At 34.9% G+C, this 21,476-nt stretch overlaps 1 protein-coding gene across 1 annotated transcript in view; it reads right to left on the bottom strand.

Annotated features, from left to right (window-relative positions):
- LOC145668132 (proclotting enzyme-like) overlaps positions 1 to 21,476 on the bottom strand; it is a 111,048-nt gene that overhangs the window by 42,369 nt on the left and 47,203 nt on the right. The window contains exon 2 of the mRNA XM_081735697.1: positions 6,932 to 7,156. Coding sequence (XP_081591823.1) covers positions 6,932 to 7,156 — 225 coding nt within the window. The remainder of the gene's footprint in view (positions 1 to 6,931; positions 7,157 to 21,476) is intronic.

Below are 21,476 nucleotides of genomic sequence, written 5' to 3' on the forward strand. Positions count from 1 at the left end.
AGTAATAAAAATTTAATTCAGAACCCGACAAATAATGAAACTTCCTTTGTTTCTGATCTTAGAATAATGTTAGAAATGTTATCAATTTCTTGTCTGGGATAGATATTTTAAGTATTAGGACTTACTTAAACATTTGGAAGATTCAAAGGACATATACCTTTGTCTGATATGATCCTGTATACATTTTTTAAACAATGAAATTTATTAACATTTTGACTATTTTAAATGCACACATACATCGATTCCCATAAAGTTGTAGTGCCTAATGATGTATATTTTCATTAGTTACTTTAAAATTCAAAATAAAATTTCACATTTCCAATACCATTTTTTGTATTTTTATTAGTATTTTTATGACTTTAGCCACCAATTTTCAAGCTTTCCCTCCATTATAAATAAAACACATTTCAAATATACAAAGTATATATAACAAATTGTTTTTTGAAATGTTTATGTGACATCTGTCCAAGCTCAGCTTGGAGGTTTGGCGTGAGGTTAACCACCTCATCCTGTAAAAAAGACACTTGTTCAGAAACATTCGCGAATCCTATCGAGGAATGTGAATCTTAAAATATATAAAACGATAATCATGCCTGTTGTCCTGTATAGTTGCGAAACATGGTCTTTTACTTTAAGGGAAGAATTCAGACTGAAAGTATTTGAGAATAAGATCCTGAAACGAATATTCGGACCCAAGAGAAACGGGAATGGGGAATGACGGAAACTTCATAATGAGGAACTACATAATTTATAACGATTAACGAACATCGTTAGGGCCATCAAATTTAGCAGGCTCAGGTAGGCAGGCCATGTAGCCAGAATGGAAAAAAATGAAACACTTTCAAAGTTCTAACTGGAATTCCAATCGGAAAACGATCATTAGGAAGACCTAGGCGCAGATGGGAGGACGACATTAAGATGGATCTCACAGAAATAGTAATACAAAGTAGAAACTGGATCCAGTTGGCTAAGGATAGAAGTCGATGAAGAGCTTTTGTGAATGTGGCATTGAACCTCCGGATTCCATAGGCTATAGAGTTAGTTAGTTAGTTATGTCACATGCACAGATAACTGTCTGTCGCTTCAAGTTCCGCCTTTTCGGTTTTGCTTTTTAGAATCTTTTCCCATACATTCAGTAGACATTCCTGATAAATTTAAAGAAGAAATAAGATTAATTGTTATTTCAGCTATGTCATAAGAATATAAATAGATATAAAAGAGCGAATATTGTTGGCTGTGTAATGCGTCAAGGGTTATTATTTTCTACTACACATTTCTCCAATTCTACTGTTTGTTTGTAGTCCTCCAAACTACTTCTTGAACAGCTTCCTAATTAATTGATTCTTCTTCTTCTTGTTTTCGTTTAAAAAAAAGAAAAACTTCAGCACTGCTTGAAATTTAGAAGCTGTACACAGAACAATTTATAATGAGCATATGGTGTCGTTCATCTTCCTTCTTGAAACAATGTTTTCACATCAATGAACAAAATTGAACTAGATAGATGTTCAGTGACGTATGTTGAATCGAATGCTGTTCAAATTTCGGTGCAGTATACTGGATTGAATGCTGTGGAAATTGATACATCAACAGTAGGCATAAGATTTTATTATTTGCTGTATTTTAATTTATGGTGTAGTCCCACTGCTTCTCTAAGCTATCTTTATCCAGACTAAGGACTCAAAACTAAGCTTGGATAAATGTAGCTTAGATAAGCAATGAGACTACATTATAAAATTAAACAAAGAATAAAATCTTATACTACTGTTTCTGCACCGAAATATTCACACATTCAGTTCAGCACACTGCATCAAAATTTTCATAGCATTCTACCCAACACACTTCACTAAATATCCACCTAGTTCAATGTTAGTCGATATGGATAAACGTTTGTTTCAACAAAGAAAATGGAAAACACCATAAGTTGTTCTGTGCATTAGCGCCAACTACTTAGGATCAAAAGAGCATGTGACCGCAAGGACTTAGTATCTATGGGGACATTGCCCCCAAGGAGGTCTGTAGAGACATTGTTCTACCCGAAAAACATATTGCTGAGGAAAACACAAGGTAAATACTGGAAACGGCCATATTCACTTCATGAAAGAATCCATAGCGTGGGTGTCGCTGTATGTATTTAAGTACCATCTTCTCCCCTCCCCAACGTGCAATTAAAATTTTAATGTTTTTAGGAAAAGCTTTACAAACAATACAAACATAGCGTATTCTCTTAATTAAGGGATTATTTGAAGAACATAAGGAAACATTAAAATTTCTTGTGTTTCTGCAGATTTTGTTAATGCGGATTTTGATAATTGACAATTAAAATTTAATGAAATGCATATCACTTATTACACTTATTGCTTTGTTACAATGAAGGCAGTTCCTTTCTCGGTTTGCGTAAGGAATGTCTCTGACAATTGTCATTTAAAGCAAGAACAATAGTGAAATTCGATACACTTACTATCGTGGAATATAAAAGGAGTCCGAGCGGGGAGTGCGACTGTAATGTTGTTCTTAAAATATTAATTATTTGGTCCAGAGAAAATAAACACTTTGAAATGTTTAAAGTTCTGTTTTTAACCTATCATCCACGCAACAGTGAGAAACCTGAATATTACTTTCGTGATTTATGAGTTCGCGGAATCACCTCAATCAACTGATCTGGATTTGGTATTGTTGAGTTTTGAATGCTCACTATTATTGATCCTTATTTGCCATTTATTTGCTTCAGAGCTTAAACCATGATACAAGTCTTCGGTTAACCATTCAATGTCTATGTTATTGTGTTGTAATGCTTATGTGTCTTCATATTGTGTTGTTACGAAAATTGTTGTGTAATTGAATGTGAAATTTTCCGTAAAATTCGTAATTCTAGAATGGATTGTATTTTCATTACTTAACTATGTTCTATGTTCTTACAATATAAATAAAACAGTGCACATGTGTAAACATATTTATATCGTATATAATGAATCGGAACGGTGTTCTCTTCCGTGAAAACCATGGTCTCATGAGAAGTTTTAGTGAATCTTTCCCGTTCGTTTAAACTTACAGGAACTGCTTATTTTATTTTACTTATTTATTTATTTTTAAATTTTAACTCACATTACAATATATTATTATCATTTGATTTTTTTGTAAATATTCTAATAGCTAATGTGGTGATTTTCCTGCATGCCCAGTAACACCTTATTACCATTAAATTAAATAATAATAATAATAATAATAATAAAAGAATTGGAGATTCGAATTCCTGATAATATTTTAGGATCTACTATTGATAAGTTTTGACAACATCCGTCACAACTGCAATACTTCTCCAAACGAAGAATTCTTAAGAAAATGGCTGGTCAATTCAATTTTTTTATTCACGACATGTCAATTTTCTTTTCTTCAATAAGCGTACCAATCCTTGAAGGCAGTATTCTATTTGTTCAAATTTTCATTAAAACTCTCCCCCTTCCCCCTCTCTCGCTCTCGCGCGCTATCTATCTCTCTATATAAATTCCGAGATTATATAAATTATGGGTCATGCAGCACTCAAACTTTATTAGCCCGTCATATATACACGTATACTCATTAGATTTGCGCGTGCGCAAGCACACACAGAAATATATTAGTCGGAATATTAACGTTAGTACTTCAACAGAATTTAGTCGCTAACGTTCTCGTATTTGGTGTGAGCAGTCTCAGGTTCAATTCCCAGTGGGGACACTCGATCGAAAAATATAAAAGCTTTTTCAGGCTAGCTGTCCTAAATGAGGTTTTCCTGGGTTTTCCTAATTCACACCAGGCAAATGCTGGTACCTAACATACAGGTCTCAGTTCGCTTCCTTCCTTCTCCAATCCATTCTGCGCCGGACAGTCATCCACGTCCAGCACGGCTGACAATGTGACGCGAGTGAGGAAACTGTTGAACTCAGACCGACGATTAAGTGTTCGTTTAATAGCCGACATGTTAAAGGTGTGGTCGTGGATGGCCGTCCGGCGCGTTCCTCGTCGTCGACCCCTTCCCGGCCATGTGCCTCCGAAACACTTGCCAATCTGACAGGACTTGTTCTTTGTAAGCAGTCTTGATCATAGTGCCAGTTTCCGTAGCAGTCTTGCAGAGTTTCACGCAGAACTTTATCACAACTCTTTGTTCTAACGAGCGCTGCATTTTCACTTGCACAAGATCAAAAAGCAACCCTCACAGACAGGCCCGTCCTCACTCTCCGGATACTCGGAGCATACTGAGTGACGAAGCGCTGCTTAGCTGGGTTCCCCCACTACCAGTTTCAACCGATTAGACCTCATATATATATGTGTGTGTGTGTGTGTGTACGAAAAAGAGGGAAAAAGGCATACTATTTACAAAATTTCAACCGTAAGTGCTAAAGTTATTCTTTTTACCGAAGAGAGAAAGAGAAAAAAGCAGAAGTCAATAATTCAGAAACTGTTCAAAAAGTAATCCGGTGGACTACATGAACATGCAAACAGTACGGTTTGCGAAATATAATTTGTATATATAGTGGGATAATAACTCTTGATTCACCACACAGGTAACAATATTCGCCCTTTTATATAAATTAGTGCGTTAATGTGTTGGACTGATATACAAATAGATATGGTAGTTCAGTTATAGACTGAATATTTTAATTTTAAAAAGATTTTATTCAAGAAATGCATATTGGAAAACGGTGAGGAGAAATGACCGACAAAATTTTATTACGACACGTTAATAAATAACAACTCAGTATTTAAAAAAATAGTGATAAATATGGCCAGGGCTAATGGATATCAGATATAAATAAGGCCCAGACACAGAAGTGAAACTCTGGTAAAGGCAGTAAAGAGGATCACGGTAAATATACCGGGAGTAACATAAATACATGGCCAAAAGTGACCAAGTGATTGGGGACATCCAAATAAGCAAAAATGTTCCTATAAACATGGATCCGATGCCGTTTCGTTTCCAAGATATAGGGTGTTCCAATGTCGAGTCCTTCTAATGGGAAAGTGAATGGAAATGTTCAATATTACAGGAACGATACAATCAAGTGGAATTATGCCTGTGCAAATACATTTACACTAACATAGAAAATTGAACTAATCACCATTTGAGGTTATTGAGTCGTCAGTGTTGCCAACCTGGTACAAAGTGGTTTTCAAATAGCGTTAGACGTCCATACGTTAGTATATGATTGCTGACATCAAAACGTTCTTAAACATGGGACAGATTCCAATTCGTTTTCGAAAGACAAGGCGTCTACGTGTGAAGTCAATTAACTTCACACAATAGGAAACAATGGTTCATAGATCACAACTCTTGCATGAAAGTGTTATGCGTTACAAATGAATGCACATCAGAATAACTTACGTAAAAGCCACAAAATAATGTCATTGGGTAATAATGTTACCCACTGCGTGTGTACGTCTAGTGCTATTTGGAAACATGACATTTTGTACCAGGTTGGCAACACTGACAACCCAATAATCTCAAATGTTGATTAGTTTCATTCTCTATGTCAATATAAATATATTTACACACGTATAATTTAACTTGATTGTATTATTCCTGTAATATTGAACATTTTCATTCACTTTCCCATGGTGAACCATGGGAGGAAATCGATATTTGAACACCCTATATCTCGGAAACGAAATGGCATCGGACTCATGTTTATAGGATCATTTTAATTATTTGGCTGTCCTCAATCACCTCGTCACTTTTGGCCATGCATTTATGTTACGCCCTGTATGTAAGGAATATAGATAGGTACTGTTAAAGTCACCGTTACCAGTGAAGATGTGAACGAATTGATTCTATTCTAACGAACTCGACTGAGCTATTCTTCCACCAATCTATTGAAAAAAACAGTATTCAAAAATTCGCTTTCTTTGAAGAGGTATCGTGTGGAGTAACGGACGAACAGACTAACATTACAACCTTATAAGAGCCACTAGTGTGATCCTAATAAAATAATGTGCGTTACAAAGAAAAGAATATTTCCAGGACTTTCTGAATGTTTGGTTTTGATTTAATTAAAATCTAAAAAAAAAGAAGAAGAAGAAGAAGAAGAAGAAGAACAAAATACTAAACGTTAAGCTACAGAGAGATTTGGTTTGATCAAAATTTGAAAAGAGCTGCACGTTAAGCCACAGAAAGACTTGATTTGATTAGAATTTAAAAGAACTAAACGTTAAGCTATAGAGAGATTTGATTTGATCAAAATGTAAAAAGTACTAAACGTTACGTTATATAGAGAGATTTGATTTGATTAAAATCTAAAAAGTACTAAACGTTAAGTTATAAAGTGAGATTTGATTTGATCAAAATTTAAAAAGTACTAAACGTTAAGTTATATAGAGAGATTTGATTTGATTAATATCTAAAACGTACTAAATGTTAAGCTACAGAAATCTAGATACTTTTTATATCTTCTAAAATTCGAAGCGCGAATAAATATTTCCTTTAAATATTAGATTTGCAACTCTCAGTGAGTTGATTTTAAATACTATATTCTTCGTGTCTTTCTTCTAAAAATGTTGAACGTGTTAACTTTAGTTTTGGAAATGTTTTGTTAACACACCTATTTAAACCGTTTAAAGAAATACATGGTTTTCATTGCCAAAAATTTAACTTATTATCATTTACACATAACATAGCTGTAACTTCATATTTAACAAGTTTATGTTATGATCATACAAATATATTACATAAACGAACAGGGTAAGTACGGTATCTCGTCCTATTTTTCATATGCTTGGAAACTTGCGAAATAGTAATTGAATGCAATCGATATAATATTGTGACTAGAATTTCAATATAAAAATCATTTCCTAATTATTGAATTACATTTCTTTTCGAATAACGACATAATTCATATCAATGTTCACACATATATAGTATGAGTTTTTTAAAAATAAAATATAACAAAAAAATGAAATTTACGAATATTTTGTTGCGGTGAGTCTGCAAAGTATTCCTGAGGTGGAGAACAAGGGCGATGTTTATGAGGCTTGCAAGGTTTATCCCTTTGTCCAGGGGGAGTAAATGAGTGTCCTGGAGGTCCCCCTCCTCCTCTCCAACCAGGTGGAAACTCATCTTCTGACTCCAGAGGCCCTTTCTTGTTCCAGCCAGGAGGACCACCACCTTCTCTAAACGGACGACCTCGTCCTGAAAGGCAAGTACCAAATGTTATTTTTGAAAATTACTACATTATAAAAAATAGTTAAGTACAAACAGATCATGGTGCATACAAATGCAAAATCTTGCAACTGTACATTGTATATTTGTAATTTTGGCCATAAGATATTCCAAATATGTACTAGTCTGGCTGATTTTACTATCAGAAGAAGAGAAAGAAATGTTTTAAATAATATGATTGTCAATATATATAAAGATATTCAAATGTTCTTAAATAATAAGGTTTTGGATAGCAGGTTGTCAGGGGCAACCAGAAATATAATATAAATAAATGGAATCAAAAAAGGACGGTGTGTATATTATCTAATGGCTCAAATTAATAAATAAAAGGAACCAGTGATTTAATCGTTGTAATCTTTCCTATTGTGCTTTAGCTTTGGATTACTTATATGACTTCTTCCACACGTTTTTCTCCTTAGCACACTAGGCTCAACATGAGAATACATAATACGAGGGCATAGCCAAAAGTTTCCGTTTTGACACAGAAATATCGCTCCATTGGTAATAAGCCATTCACAGCATACAGTGTGAATCTATGTGTCTATGTGTCATATTTAATAAAATATCCAAATTATTTATTAGTAATAAAAAAATATAATATGTAATTCATAACAAGAAATTTTGTATAATTAAATAAAATCAGAAAAATAAGGAATAGCGAACTGGTAAATAAGTATGACGTATAGAGAATAAATGTTAGCAATCTCGTCAAGTATTGATAATACTGATCTCGAGAACCACTAGTGATGCTTCTGCTTCTGCTACTCATTCTCTGTTCCTGGTCTTATCATCATTTTAACGACTCAGACAATGACTTTCACTCCAATGTAACGTAAGTTCAGGGCCGTGCCGTGGAAAATCAGCGCCCAGGGCGAGAGTATACGACGGCGCCTCTATACATATATTCCAAACAATTTTTCGTATCTTTTTTTCCTTTTTTCTCCCGAATTTTTCGCCCCTCTTACTTGGGCGCCCGTGGCCGTCGCCCCGCTAGCCCTCCCCCACGGCACGGCCCTGCGTAAGTTTACCTTTTCACTATTCCTTAACTAATATTTTGAATCATGACCAGGCTGATAGTGATTTGGAAGTTTCCCGACAGGCAAATATTGTAATTTATCATATATTTCATTTTCATAATTCATATAACTACCACTATACTACCTAATGTCTCTTGTATATGCAATTAATGTCATGTCTTTAGAATCATGTAATTATTGTTGTAAATGATAGAATGTTCATGTTGTTATAAGGCATAAAACTACAATGATTGTGTTCTTTAATATAATGCCTCTCATGTAGAACATTCTTCCTTCCTCATTATGTATTTATCAATTAGTTTGTCAATTAAATATATCTATAGTTTATTCAAGGAACGTTCAGTACCTCATGTAAACAAATACACGTGGTGATTGTTTCATTTTGTTGGTTAAAGAGCCTTGGAACATCCATGCGGCAGAAGAAAATAATCCATTCTCAAGTAAGTTGTTTTACAATATTTTTTGTTGCTTATAAGGCTCATTACCAGAAATGCAATTTATTTAAATCAAATAACAGAAACAACACTGTGTTTAAGAACTAAATTGAATTAACGCAATAAAAGAGAATACGCATGCGTAGAAAATGGCTTTGACCCACCTTACGCGCCAGTTTACAATGTCGCTGCATGCGGGGAATATGTAGAACATCGACAAGGTACAAGCACGTGTTTCTCGAAAGGAGCGCTGACCGATAGTCAACCATCCGATGACTGGCGGAGTAATACCATTCTGTAATGTTTACATCAGGATCAGAAGGTTCGTTGAATGAACTTTAGCTAGAATTCTTCCTCTTTTCATTTAAATCATAAATCACTCAACAAATAATCAATAAGATTAGATCTTAATCTCTCATTATTATTTTAAGAGACAATTAACACCTTATTTAAAAGAGACGAAACATATGTAAGAAATAATGTAACAGCTTCAACTGTCTAGCTGCGTCAGTTCGTTGGGGGCAATCATTTTGATAAGTCGCAGTGCATTAAGCTCGCATATTACATGACAATCATCCAGTCCACACAGAGTTTGCTTGCCAAGGCTGCAATGTTAACTCTGGGGTATAGGCGAGTGTTGGGTCTCCCAGAGCCTACAGTTGTTCACTACAACGTTCTCGACAACAAGCGTGTAGACTCGAGCAATGTGATGCAGTATGTGAGCTCAACACACAGCGACTGATTCAAATGACTGCCTCCAACGAACTGACGCAGCTGGACAGTTGAAACTGGTACACGATTTCTTCCGTAGTGGCACTGTATGCCATGAATGGCTTATTACCAGTGGAGGGATATTTTTCTGTCAGATTGGAAACTATTGGAAATACTCCTGTACGTTCATACGATATTGAATTAAATTAACGTTAAGGCATATTTTGAGTATTCATATCCGTTTTCTAAAAGTACCGTCCGTAATCTACTAACAAATCTCCTTGGTGTGTATGATTTTTATATAGGTAATTGATTCTGTTAGGATGGCCAAACTTCGGGGTTATACCTGTTCAGGACCAGCGCTTATTCTCGATGTTGAGGCCACGAGCATTAACTAATGATCTACAGCGCAATTTCCTAAGTACTAAGCAAAAAAAAAAAAAAAAAGTATACCGTACAGGTAAATAAATAGTCTATAATTCTAAAAAGTTTAATACTACAGTATCAGCGTGGAAAGTTTTATTTGGCAGAAGAAATAAAAGTGTGTATACAGTACACCGTACAGATATGTTAGACAGGTTAAGAAGAGCCAACTTCATGATACGCTTTGCGTAATAGCGATGTCGAGTTGCTCGCATTGAATATTTTTGTGCTTTCTAAATTATGTCGATGTTCTAACATATGACTATTTTTTCCATAACAATAATACTAATAATAATCATTTCAGTGCCATGAACAAATTTGACCAAACCTCAATTATAAAGGAAAAAAGGAGAGAACTAACATAACACATAGTGGAAAATAACTGTAAAAGTCAAGTGAGCAGAATAGGTACACTCATGTCCAAAATTATTGTCGCATATCTATAACTGTCTTCTTGTAAGAATATAATTTGATAATGATTTCGCAGGGTACTCTTAATACTGATAGTGTGTGTATAATCGAGAAATGTATATTTGTGGTAAATTTCATAGGAAAAGAATTATAAATACGAAAATTATAATGAGTAAAATAAAATGGTGCTAAATGGACAAGAAAATTTTATTTTCGTTTTATTGTTCTTATTTACTGGTCTTTTGACAATAAATTTGCCACATACATGTCTTTGCCGATTATATACATACTAACATTATAAGAAATACCGGGCGAATTCGTTATCAAATTATATTCCTAGAACAACATATTTATAGACATGCGACAATAATTTTGGACATGAGTGTACCTTGTTGCGTTGTTAAAATATAGTAAACTTATGAATTAAGATTCAAAATAAGCAAACAATGAACTAAAAGAAGACGCTTTAAAATTATTACATTTAGCGGAATGTTGCTAGTCATCAAACTAAAGTTATTAGTCAAATAAAATATAATAATAATAATAATAATAATAATAATAATAATAATAATAATAATATTTTCTCATTTCTTTCTTTTATTTTCCTTTTCTAATAAGGTATATTCGCGAAGTGCCCGCTCGAGATTCGTGTAAAATTGATTCAAATGCAAAGTTCTCCGCACCCCAATGTGTATTGTACTAATTTTAGCGGCCCATACCGGTAATTTGCATATTTCTGGGCCTTGTATGACACAAAATTGATTTTAGTTTTTTTAGATGAAGCTGGACATGAATGTGGGAATATGCAAAACAAATTGGATCAAGTACTGCTTCTCTGACACATGCTACCCACCTCGGCTGCCATCTTGGATCCGCCATATTGGATTCAACTTTTGTTTTTTTCAAATGGAAATAGATACAAGTGATAGCTACATCAAATTCATAGTGGGTAACATGTGTCAGAGAAGCAGTACTTGATCCAATTTGTTTTGCATATGCCCACATTCATGTTCAGTTACATCTAAAAGCACGTTGTCACGTTAGAAGAACTTGCAGCTGTCATAAAAAAAAAAAAAAACTTGAATCCCGATCTTTCTATTTACTGTTTAGATGTTACAACTTCCTGAAAGCAAGAAAGGTATCACCACTCATGCAGCACTGCACTCTAGTAAACAAACAGTGAACCTTCTCATTAAAAACGTGTATTTTGGCGCACTTCCCTTCCTTGTGCAAAAGAATCCGTTGTTTCAGAAGCAGCGAAACTGGTTTTTCCTGTATGTCAGCGGGAGGGCGATAGCAGGTAGCAAGCAAGACGTCTCAGAAAGTTGCACATTGTTCAACTCCTTGCAAGATGGAAAAAAATGTTCTGTGTCCCTTTCAAGACTATGTTTACATGGTGAAATATGGTAGGGTTTGAAGATTTATTTTTATGACAACTACAAGTTCTTGTAGAGTGACAAGACTCTTTAAAGAAACTAAAAGCAATTTTATGTCCGAGCGCTAAAGTAGTACTACTCGTATATGATTGAAATGAAATGAAATGAAATTTTGAGTTTTACGTCCCACGCTTATGCCGGTTAGGCTAAAGGAGACGGTGATAATGAGTAATGAATGAAATGGTGGAATGAAGAAAGTGGGAGGAAACGGGAGTACCCCGAGAAAACCCACGCACACGGTGTTTGTCCACCACAAAGTTCACTTGGCGGGAGCAGGGTTTGAACCCGAGACCCCTAGCACCAGAGGTGAACGTCGTATATGATTGAATTCCGGATATATGAACGTGTTGCCACGTTTGGCCTAATCCTCGTTTTGCCTAACCAATTATCTGACATTTTTATGACAGATAAATGATAAGATTTGTGTCCGCCATTTTAGGCGAAAAAAGGATCCTCGTTTGGCCTAATCCTCGTTACGCCTAAAATGGCGGACAATAAGAAAAAATCGTGGAAATTCAACTAGAGGGAAATTATATAAGAGAAAATTCCCTAGTATATAAAGAATTAAGAATTGTAAAATATATAGATTAATATTATATTAACTATTTTCGAGGAGTTAGGATTACCAAAACACCTGTATGTATTTACTAGAACCAGGGATATATACGAATCTATATGAGTAGGCGAATAGCAAAACCCGTTAAATTCACATTTTAAAATTTGTGACAAATCGAGAAAAACTGTTTAAACATGTCATAATTGTAAAATAACATTAGAAACTAGAGAACATTAAAAAAAATAAGAATAATGTGAGAGTTGGTCTGTCGAAAGCTGTATAATCACACTAGTCTGTGAATTGCGTTATTGAAGAAAATAGTTTGGATTTAACAGGTTTTGCTTATGTAAATGGAAACAACAGCTTTTGCATCTGGACGAGCGACCATTGTTGTTGAGGCTCAAGATACAAAACCTATCAAAAAGAAAGGGAGTCAGAGTCGGAAATCAGTATTATGACTACTAAAATATTAGGGGGGGAATGTATTATCAACTATACATTGCACAAGATTGGCACAAATGAACATGGATACATAAATGCTACATTAATTTTGTTCTAAATTGAAAACAATGGATCCAAATGTGCAAAAAATTGAATTATGTAACCTCCTCTCCATCATCATCTAAATGGAAATCCATATCGTCGTCGTCCTCTGGTGTATCACCATTTTCTCGGTTTTCTATTCCTCAAAAACCTCTTTGTAAAACGTGAGCTTTGAGCTGTTTTCAATCGTCAAACCCTTCGTAACTACAAGCGGATTTATACCTATCCGTATGCATTTCTAAACTGAACAACTATATTTTGGAAGAGTTTGTAACCTTTTATGGACTAACATAGGGTGAATATTAATTTGTCAATTATCCCAATATATGCATTTGAAATATAGCAAAACAAAATGTGCAAGGTTGAGTTTGAGCAAAACAGTGGCAGAAAGAGAATCAGAAATGATAAATAAGTGGCAAAATTTTTTTAACATGTTGTACCAGAAGCATGTTATAATTTTGAATGATAATTGACACGAGACATTTTAAGAAAGAGGTTCTGCTGAAGCTGAAGAGACCGTTTAAAGAAGAACCTAATCCAACAATGTTCTGTTCAAAGCAAAGAGTTACCCTGAAATACAAAACAAACGACTTTTAACCATAGATAGTCCACTCACCTTGTCTTTTTGGCTACATTTCGTTTCTAGTATTTCATGTGTCTTGTACGTTTTCTAGACAATTTTGGTGTTGTCTGATAACAAAATCATGATCATCGCTGCTTAGAGTATCGTTTTCTTTCGATTTTGCGTCCATTTGTCTAGTAATTATTAAAGAAAAGCAAATAAGAACAGAAAAGTTTCACAAACAGTTACGTTAAGACGTATAGTGTCTCCATTTTCAGTCCAGGGTGCGCGGTGGCTCAGTAGTAGAGCGTTCACCTCCGGTGCTTGGGGCCCTGGTTCGATCCCAGCTCGCGCCATGTGGACTTTGTGGTGGGCAAACACCGTGCTCGTGGGTTTTTTTCGGGGTTGTCCCGTTTTCTCCCACTTTCTTCATTCTACCATTTCATTCATTTCTCATCATCACCGTCTCCTTTAGCCTGACCGGCATAAACGTGGGACGTAAAACTAAAGATTTCATTTTCTTTTTTTTTTCAATTTTCAGTCTAAAAATAAAAAAAAATAATGAAAGCACACACTTCAAATTCTGCCAAATAAAATTTCAAATGATTTACGAAGAGTTGCAATAAATATTCAGATTACTAGACTAATCCTATAAAGTACGAAACCACAAATTGTTTGAAATATGGAATTAACCGGGTTTGATTCTGCTTTCCTCATGAGGTTATTTGCAGGTTTGGGATTTAACAGTTTATGAAACTGAATATGGAAGAGGGATTTAACTGGTTTTGCATCTGTTGACATGATGGATTTAACAAGTTTTGGTAATTGGCACATATTTCAATCTCAATTTTCAACTAGTTAAAATGGCTTTTTCTACTGAATACTATTTGGAAATAATAGCCTTCCAACTAAGGTTTCCAGAGCAACCACTATCTCATTTTCTTTAACTGAATTTAACGGGTTTTGCCATTGGCCTACTCATATATCGTATACATATCGACACATGCTCTAACGATCCAAACGATTTATGGTATGGATTCCAAATCTTAAGAATAGATTTCACCTCAGCTTGAGTCTTCTATTAAAGTAAGAACTAGTACAACTTTCGGTTTCAATATTGATTCCTAAATAATAAAAATCGTAAGAGATAATGAGAAATCGTTTTTGATGAGAATTCAGTTTCCGATAAACAGGTTGCATGTCTCACATTATCACTCTATTCCTGCCGTAAGTTATAGATATATTTCCGGTTTCAATATTGAATCTGCATAATTTGGAAATCTACAGTAAGTTAACAATGTAAAAAGAAACTCACATGTAAGGTATAAATGTTTTCATAACTTTGCTTACTGCACCGAACACCAGTAAACCTTTGCCAAGACGGACACCTAACTGAATAAGGGGTTCAGCCGGATAGTTAGTAGACAACGTTCGCTTCATCGTATGGACTTCAGAAGCCGATAACCCACGAGGTTAGGGTCTACTAATTGTCATTATATGTCACTACGGTTAATGTTTTACACTGGCAACAGAATGCCGTGACTGGACCATAAAAACGAGTAGCATGGTGCGATGCAGGGTTGGCAGAAATCATGTTAAAAACATAAGTAAACCCGTTTTTTGTTTAAACCCGGTATTTTTTTGAGTTTAAACCAGTTTTTTTTTTTGTTTAAATAATTTGCTGTATGTATTTATATCACATATGGAGAGAAATAAGTTTGTTCCATCTTGGTGTTATATGCAACAACCGGGTTATGCTGGAAGAGGTCACATAAGCTTAAAGCGGAATCAAACCGCTTCTCGGGTTACATCCGAGAGAAATTGTCCTCCATTTGAACTCGAAACCGGGACTAATTGACCACAAATGCGATATGTCTGCCGACTCACTCATGAAGGACTCCTGGTAAAAATACGTTGTGTTGATCTTTAGGTACTTGTTAAGGAAACTGTCAAGAGCCATTTCAGAAGGACAAAAAGATGACCGGTTGCACAAGTGAAACCATTATACAGAATTACATATGAACAATTTCAAAATGCTGCAGAGTACAGAAGAACTAATTTAGTCCAAGTTAGTTCATTACGACTTTTATTAGTTCAAGATAGAGAAATACAACGAGAAAAAGAAGAAATAGACTTAATTTGCATATCTGTAAGAAAAGTGAATAAAGATACGAATTATTTGAGTCCACTTTGGCTCTGGCCCATTTATACATAAATAAATACCAAAGATACTTCTGATTTCAATAAATGCCTCTCGTGCGATTTGTATGAACCCTCCTCTGCCCCCAAAAACTACAGCATTTCGATGTATTTTATCAATAGTAAACATTATTAAAACGAAACAATATTTAGAATTTTTCTTTGATTGAAATTGCATAACAATAATAAAAAATTATTTTAAAAAAATCACAAAAGAAGCATTCATAAACTTATAAAAAAATACAAAAGTTGCTTTTGTAGTATAATCTTTTTGAGTAATGAATGGGAAATTTAGGTCTGAATATAATACGAATAATATACGGGAGTGAAACGTGATAACCCGTAAACGTATGAACACTTATACTTTTACGAACATTTTTCTTTTCTTTCCTTTTTTTTTTTTTTTGGTTTAAACGTTTTTTTAACAGCTGGTTTAAACCAGCAAACCCTGGTGCGATGATTCTCGATTTCAATCTCATCACGCCAATAGTGATCTATAATTTGGTGCCAGCCCAACGAAATCATGTCAGGTTGGAATTGTACAAGATAATGGAGACCATGTTGATTTATAGTGTTTTCCTGTAAGCAATGTTCTGGACCTTTAGTACCTACTATTCACCCGTATTGTATCGAAGTACGAAGATCACCAGAGTCAACTATATCTTTATTTCTGTCATATGAGTGCAAATGGAGTGTATCAGCAGGGCAACCACCCTCGTAACAGATCCCGGTTGGCCACCACGTGTTTGGAAGAGCATTCAAATTCTTCCTGCTGAAACAACCACCGAGAAGCCCGGATTTAAATTTCAGTGTGCATCTCAGAGACTTATGCTATGAACATTCCCGGTAGTATGTGAAACGAGTGGAAATTAAACTCAAAAGTTGTAATTTCAAAAGTAATAATAAGAAATGAAATATATTTTTCTTCTTTCTTTGTCAGTAACACATTGAGATGTTTGAATTGTAGAATTATCCAAAGAGCAATTTGTCAGCGGAGCGATTTGTCACAAATCACTCATTGCGATCACAATTGTCCATTGTTAAGTTATGAGCAAATTTAGGGATCTTTTGTCAGATCTAGCTCGAAATAGTTACAAATTTCATACGAATTGTAATTACAATAGAATCACAATCGGATCTCTTATAATGCATTAACAGTTTCAAAAAAGCGTTGAAACTGGAATGAAATCGTCTGAAAGATCAGCAAAACCTACAATAAAAAAACTTTTGCACCTACACAAGAAGAAACACACAAACTATATTTCCTTTAACGTATCGATTAGCAGTACCATTTGACAATATCAGATACAGGTATTTGGAAACAAACTGCAAACTAAAAATTAGTTTTGAACAGCACTCATCTTTAAACAAAATTAATAACAGGTGTAACTTTTTGTGTTTCTCTCATCTCAAATATAGTCACTATACACCCTGTGGGGGCATTAATATTCTCAAAATGGAACGGAAAAGTAACTGTACAATTGTCAAACATTTTCCGAAAGCAAATAGTCCTATTACAAATTAGTAATGGGAAAACTAATTTGTATTTCTCAGTTCTTCACATAGTAGGGAATATTTTTTTTCGAAAAATTTCCCTCCAGTTTCATCTCAACGACTTTTTTATAGTCCACCATTTTAGGCAAAACGAGGATTAGGCCAAACGAGTATCCTTATTTCGTCTAAAATGGCGGACATAAAGCTTATCTTTTATCTGTCATAAAACTACCAGATAATTGGTTAGGCGAAACGAGGATTAGGCCAAACGATGCAAGATCATATATGAAGGCCCATAAATATGGAAATTACTGGTATGTGCCGCTAAAATTAGTACAATACATATTGGGTCGCAGAGAACTTTGTATTCGAATCAATTTTACACGAATCCCGAGGGGACACTTCGCGAATGTACCTTGTAAGAAAGAACTCTTTCTTTCGTCCGTTCATAAAAAAGAAAGAAACAATCAAACAACTGAAGTCCCTCTGTTCCTTTTCTTTTCCTACTTCTTCCTTTATTTCCATTTCTCTTTCCCTCCTTCCTCTTTACATATACGTACACAGTGGTTTCCCGGGTACGATCGATCGTTCTTGCGGTTTCGAAATTTGGATTCTGTGTATCAAAATACATCGAATTCATACCCTGAAGTCCAGTTTGTGTGACTGTGTAATCAAACTTTTTATATCAAAAATCGTACTTATTCATATTTTCTGAGCTTTTAGTACAGATCAGTATTTAGAAATATTTGTTATAGAAAAGGAAGTTCAAGAATAGAAATAGCGTACACATTTTAAGATATATATATATATATATATATATATATATATATATATATATATTTAAATGTCTAACTCAATTGCAGGAAACCAAATGTTGTATACTTTGCATATAAGGAAACATTAATATAAAACTTAAGCATAATTTTTAAATACATTATTGAAAGTTGATTTTTCATTTATTGAAATGTTAAAATGTGAAAAGGTAGGACCGAAAGAATCAAAACTTACCGGTACCGTTTTTAGGGTTTAAAAAAAGTTCATAAATTACAGCTTTCGTGAGCAAAATCACATTTTATGAGGGCGTAACAAGTCGAATAAATCAGTTTCAGGAGAAAAATTCTCATTTATTACGTATTTTTTCTTTCTGTTTTAAAACTAGGTCTGATAGTGCAGAGGTCGCCGGAAACTCGCAAGCCGGGTACTCGAAAATCTGCTGTATATACCCTCTGTTTAAAGAGAAAGAAAAAGAAAAAGTCAAATTGAACTACGTCGTGGTTAACTGATGAGTGTTATCTTTATGCACGGAAGGTGCGTCAAGATTTGATTTCCGGTGGGAACTCACTGATGGCATTCTATTCCCATTTTGAACTGTAAGTCTCAGATATCCTTGTTGGAAAGAAACGTGAAAACACTAAAAGAAAGAAACAAATTTATTCTGATTATTAAATATGTAATACAATTTGAATAAAATTGTTTGCTTATCATATATTTTTTGATAATATTAATTAAATTTACAGTTCTGCACCGCTAGAAACCTATTGTCATTTCTCTAGGTAAGAAAGTGTGTAAATGTTGTCATATGTATATTTGAACGTCACCTATCTATATATTAAAATAATAGATTTATATGTTTGTGGTCAAGAAAAGTTTATATGTTTGTGGACGTTTATATGTTTGTGGTCAATTCTTTTGGCAATAATATCTCGAAAACCACAAGCTCTAGAAAGATGCCGATTTCACTGATCGATTGCAAATTTCCTGTAGATTATTCAGTTCTAATAAATTATTAAAAATATCCGTTATTTCTTTATTACATTTTTTAGGGGTACACTGAAAGTATTGAAATTTAAAAAGTTAAGCATCATATCCTACGAATTATACATTCCAACACCACACATTTATATACGGGATTAGTATATCACTCCGGCGTTTGTTTCATGGCCAAATAATAATGAAAAACGAAGGACAACCATTTCTCCAGTCTAAGATGAATATTTATTGTGTGGCGTGTTTTGCCCAATGAACACCATATACATCACTGATATAATTAATTGTGTGTGTAATGTACCCAGGTATCTGTATTTGCTTATTACATACTGCATGCAAGAAGAAAGAAAACACTTATCATACATGACTTAGAAACTCCAACCGGAAGTAGGCTCAAATCTTGCAAATGGTGCGGGATATTGTAAAAAATAATCGAAATTATTTCCCCTTACGATACCCTTTGCCAATTTTTTTTTTAAATCAAAACGTCCTTCACTTGTGTCTGTAAAGGGACATGTACAGATGTTGTGAGGTATGACAAGGAAATTCATGTTCATGTGTGAATGATGCGCTATGTAGAGAACGCAGTTTCAGCCAGTTAGTTCTTTAAAATCTTAGGGATTAAATGTAACACCAAGTCACTACCGTTGTAAGACTTAGGTCGCTCAATAAAATGACAGGAGTTACTACATGTAAAATGAGTCAGCAGTTCGAATCATTTAGTTACGAATGAATGCACTGGTTTTGTACAGTTTTTTCATAGAGTTGTGGGAAATAGAGCAGCTTTGTTTGATACAGTGACAAGCCAAAAAAATGGAAGTTCATCATGAGTTAACACTTTAACAAAGTTTGTTTGTAGAGTGAAAGTAAACAGTTAATTTCGATTCATTATTCGATCAAGTTTATTTGCCAATGCACAATTACGGCCAGCAAGAAAATCCACTGGAGCTAGTATATGTCAAAAGGGTGGCCCCACGTAGCGTAGTCGCTAACGCTCTTGCCTTCGCTGCGAGCGGTCTCGGGTTCGATTAACGGTGGCGGCACTCGGTCGAAAAAGTGTAAAACACTATTTCAGGCCAGCCACCGTGAATGAGGTTTTCTTCATTGACACCAAACAAATGCCGGAGTGGTACCTGACTTATAGGTCCCAGCCGCTTCCTTCCTTCCCTTTCTCCGGATAGTGCACTTGCCGAGGGACATCATCCCTCATATACGTGAAGGACTAACTGGCCATAGATGCCGAAAGCCCAGAAATCTAAATCCTAAATTCTAATCCTATGTATCAAAAGGAACAATGAAACCCAAAACACAAAAATGTACTCTCTTTTTAATTACGCTTTTCTCATTATGTTTTCCCTATCCTATCTCAGCTGTTGGTTTATATGTAGTTTCGTAGGCATTCGGTTCCTCTATTTCAACTCAATGGAATAGATTACTATTTAGAGATATAATGGGTATTAAGACATTTTGAAATCAATCCTCCAATATTAATAGTATTATTTTATCTTAAATACAATTTATCACAATTAGAGATTCAACGTATATCTCAGTTGGCATAAGATAGGCCCAGTGGTGGCTCCAGAGTTCTATAAGGGAGGAGTCATATCGGAGTGGTAGTGAAACTTAATTTTCCTCCCTTATCCACAACACCACCGGTTTCAGGCCTTTAGTGGCTTTTTTGAAGGCATTCTTAAACTAAAATATGATATACAAATATTACAGAAAAATAACAACAAATATTGTATTGCATAATCATACAAGAGGCATTCAATACGTTTTGCACAGATAGTTCTAATATTGTTTTCAGGTGTAATATGGTGATAAAATTTTAGATAAATATAATTTGATCCTTTGGCTGCAATACCACATCACTCAATGTAGATTCCATTTGCTGTGACGCATCTCGTACAATGTTCTTTCAATGCTGTGAATTCACTTTGGTAAAATTCACGTGGCTGACTTTTACATCATTGTTTCACACAAGAAATGAGGACCTTGTAATTGTCGATTGTTTTCTCTCGCAGGTGGGCCTCTAGACGACCAAACAGTAAGAAATCCGACGGAGACTGAGATCCGTCCGGATATAAACGGCGTGACAAACATCTTGGCATTTGAAGGCGGCGCTCGAAGTTCCCTTTAAATGCTGCCAGCAAATGAGAGGCCAGCGGTATTGCCATGTTTATTTTGTACACATCTACGTCTATCCTCTGCCACCTGATCGCGCTGTAATTTGTCTGCTTAGCCATAGCCACACCCCTTAGCATTCGGCAACGTCGCGTCAAAGCTTGCGTTTTATTCGTTTAGCTGAAATGCCAAGATGTTTGTCACAGGCTTTAGATCAGTCCGGACTATAGGGAGACTAAGAGACGACTTTTCATCCCATTTTGATGATTTTCTGCTGTGATCATGGCTGTGTGAGGCTTGGTATTGCCATGATGAAATTTGATGACCTTATCTTGCAGCTCCAGTTTCTCCGTCTGAAGAGAACATCGCATCTTTCCAGTGACAAACAATAACGCTACTTGTTAATTGTAGAACCGTGTTCCAAGAAGTCTATAAAAATGGCACCACACTGATCCCAGAAAAAGAAGGCCTAACTTTCTGACCTAATCTGGAAAGTCTAGGCTTTTTAAACAGCTGCAACCAACGTTGAATACTGGCGCGGTCCAATGTGCCATCCCTATAAATCGAAACTATTTCCTATGAATTGATGTGGT

The sequence above is a fragment of the Thermobia domestica genome, chromosome 13, assembly GCF_964235325.1.
Source record: "Thermobia domestica chromosome 13, izTheDome1.hap1.1, whole genome shotgun sequence".
Taxonomy (NCBI): domain Eukaryota; kingdom Metazoa; phylum Arthropoda; class Insecta; order Zygentoma; family Lepismatidae; genus Thermobia; species Thermobia domestica.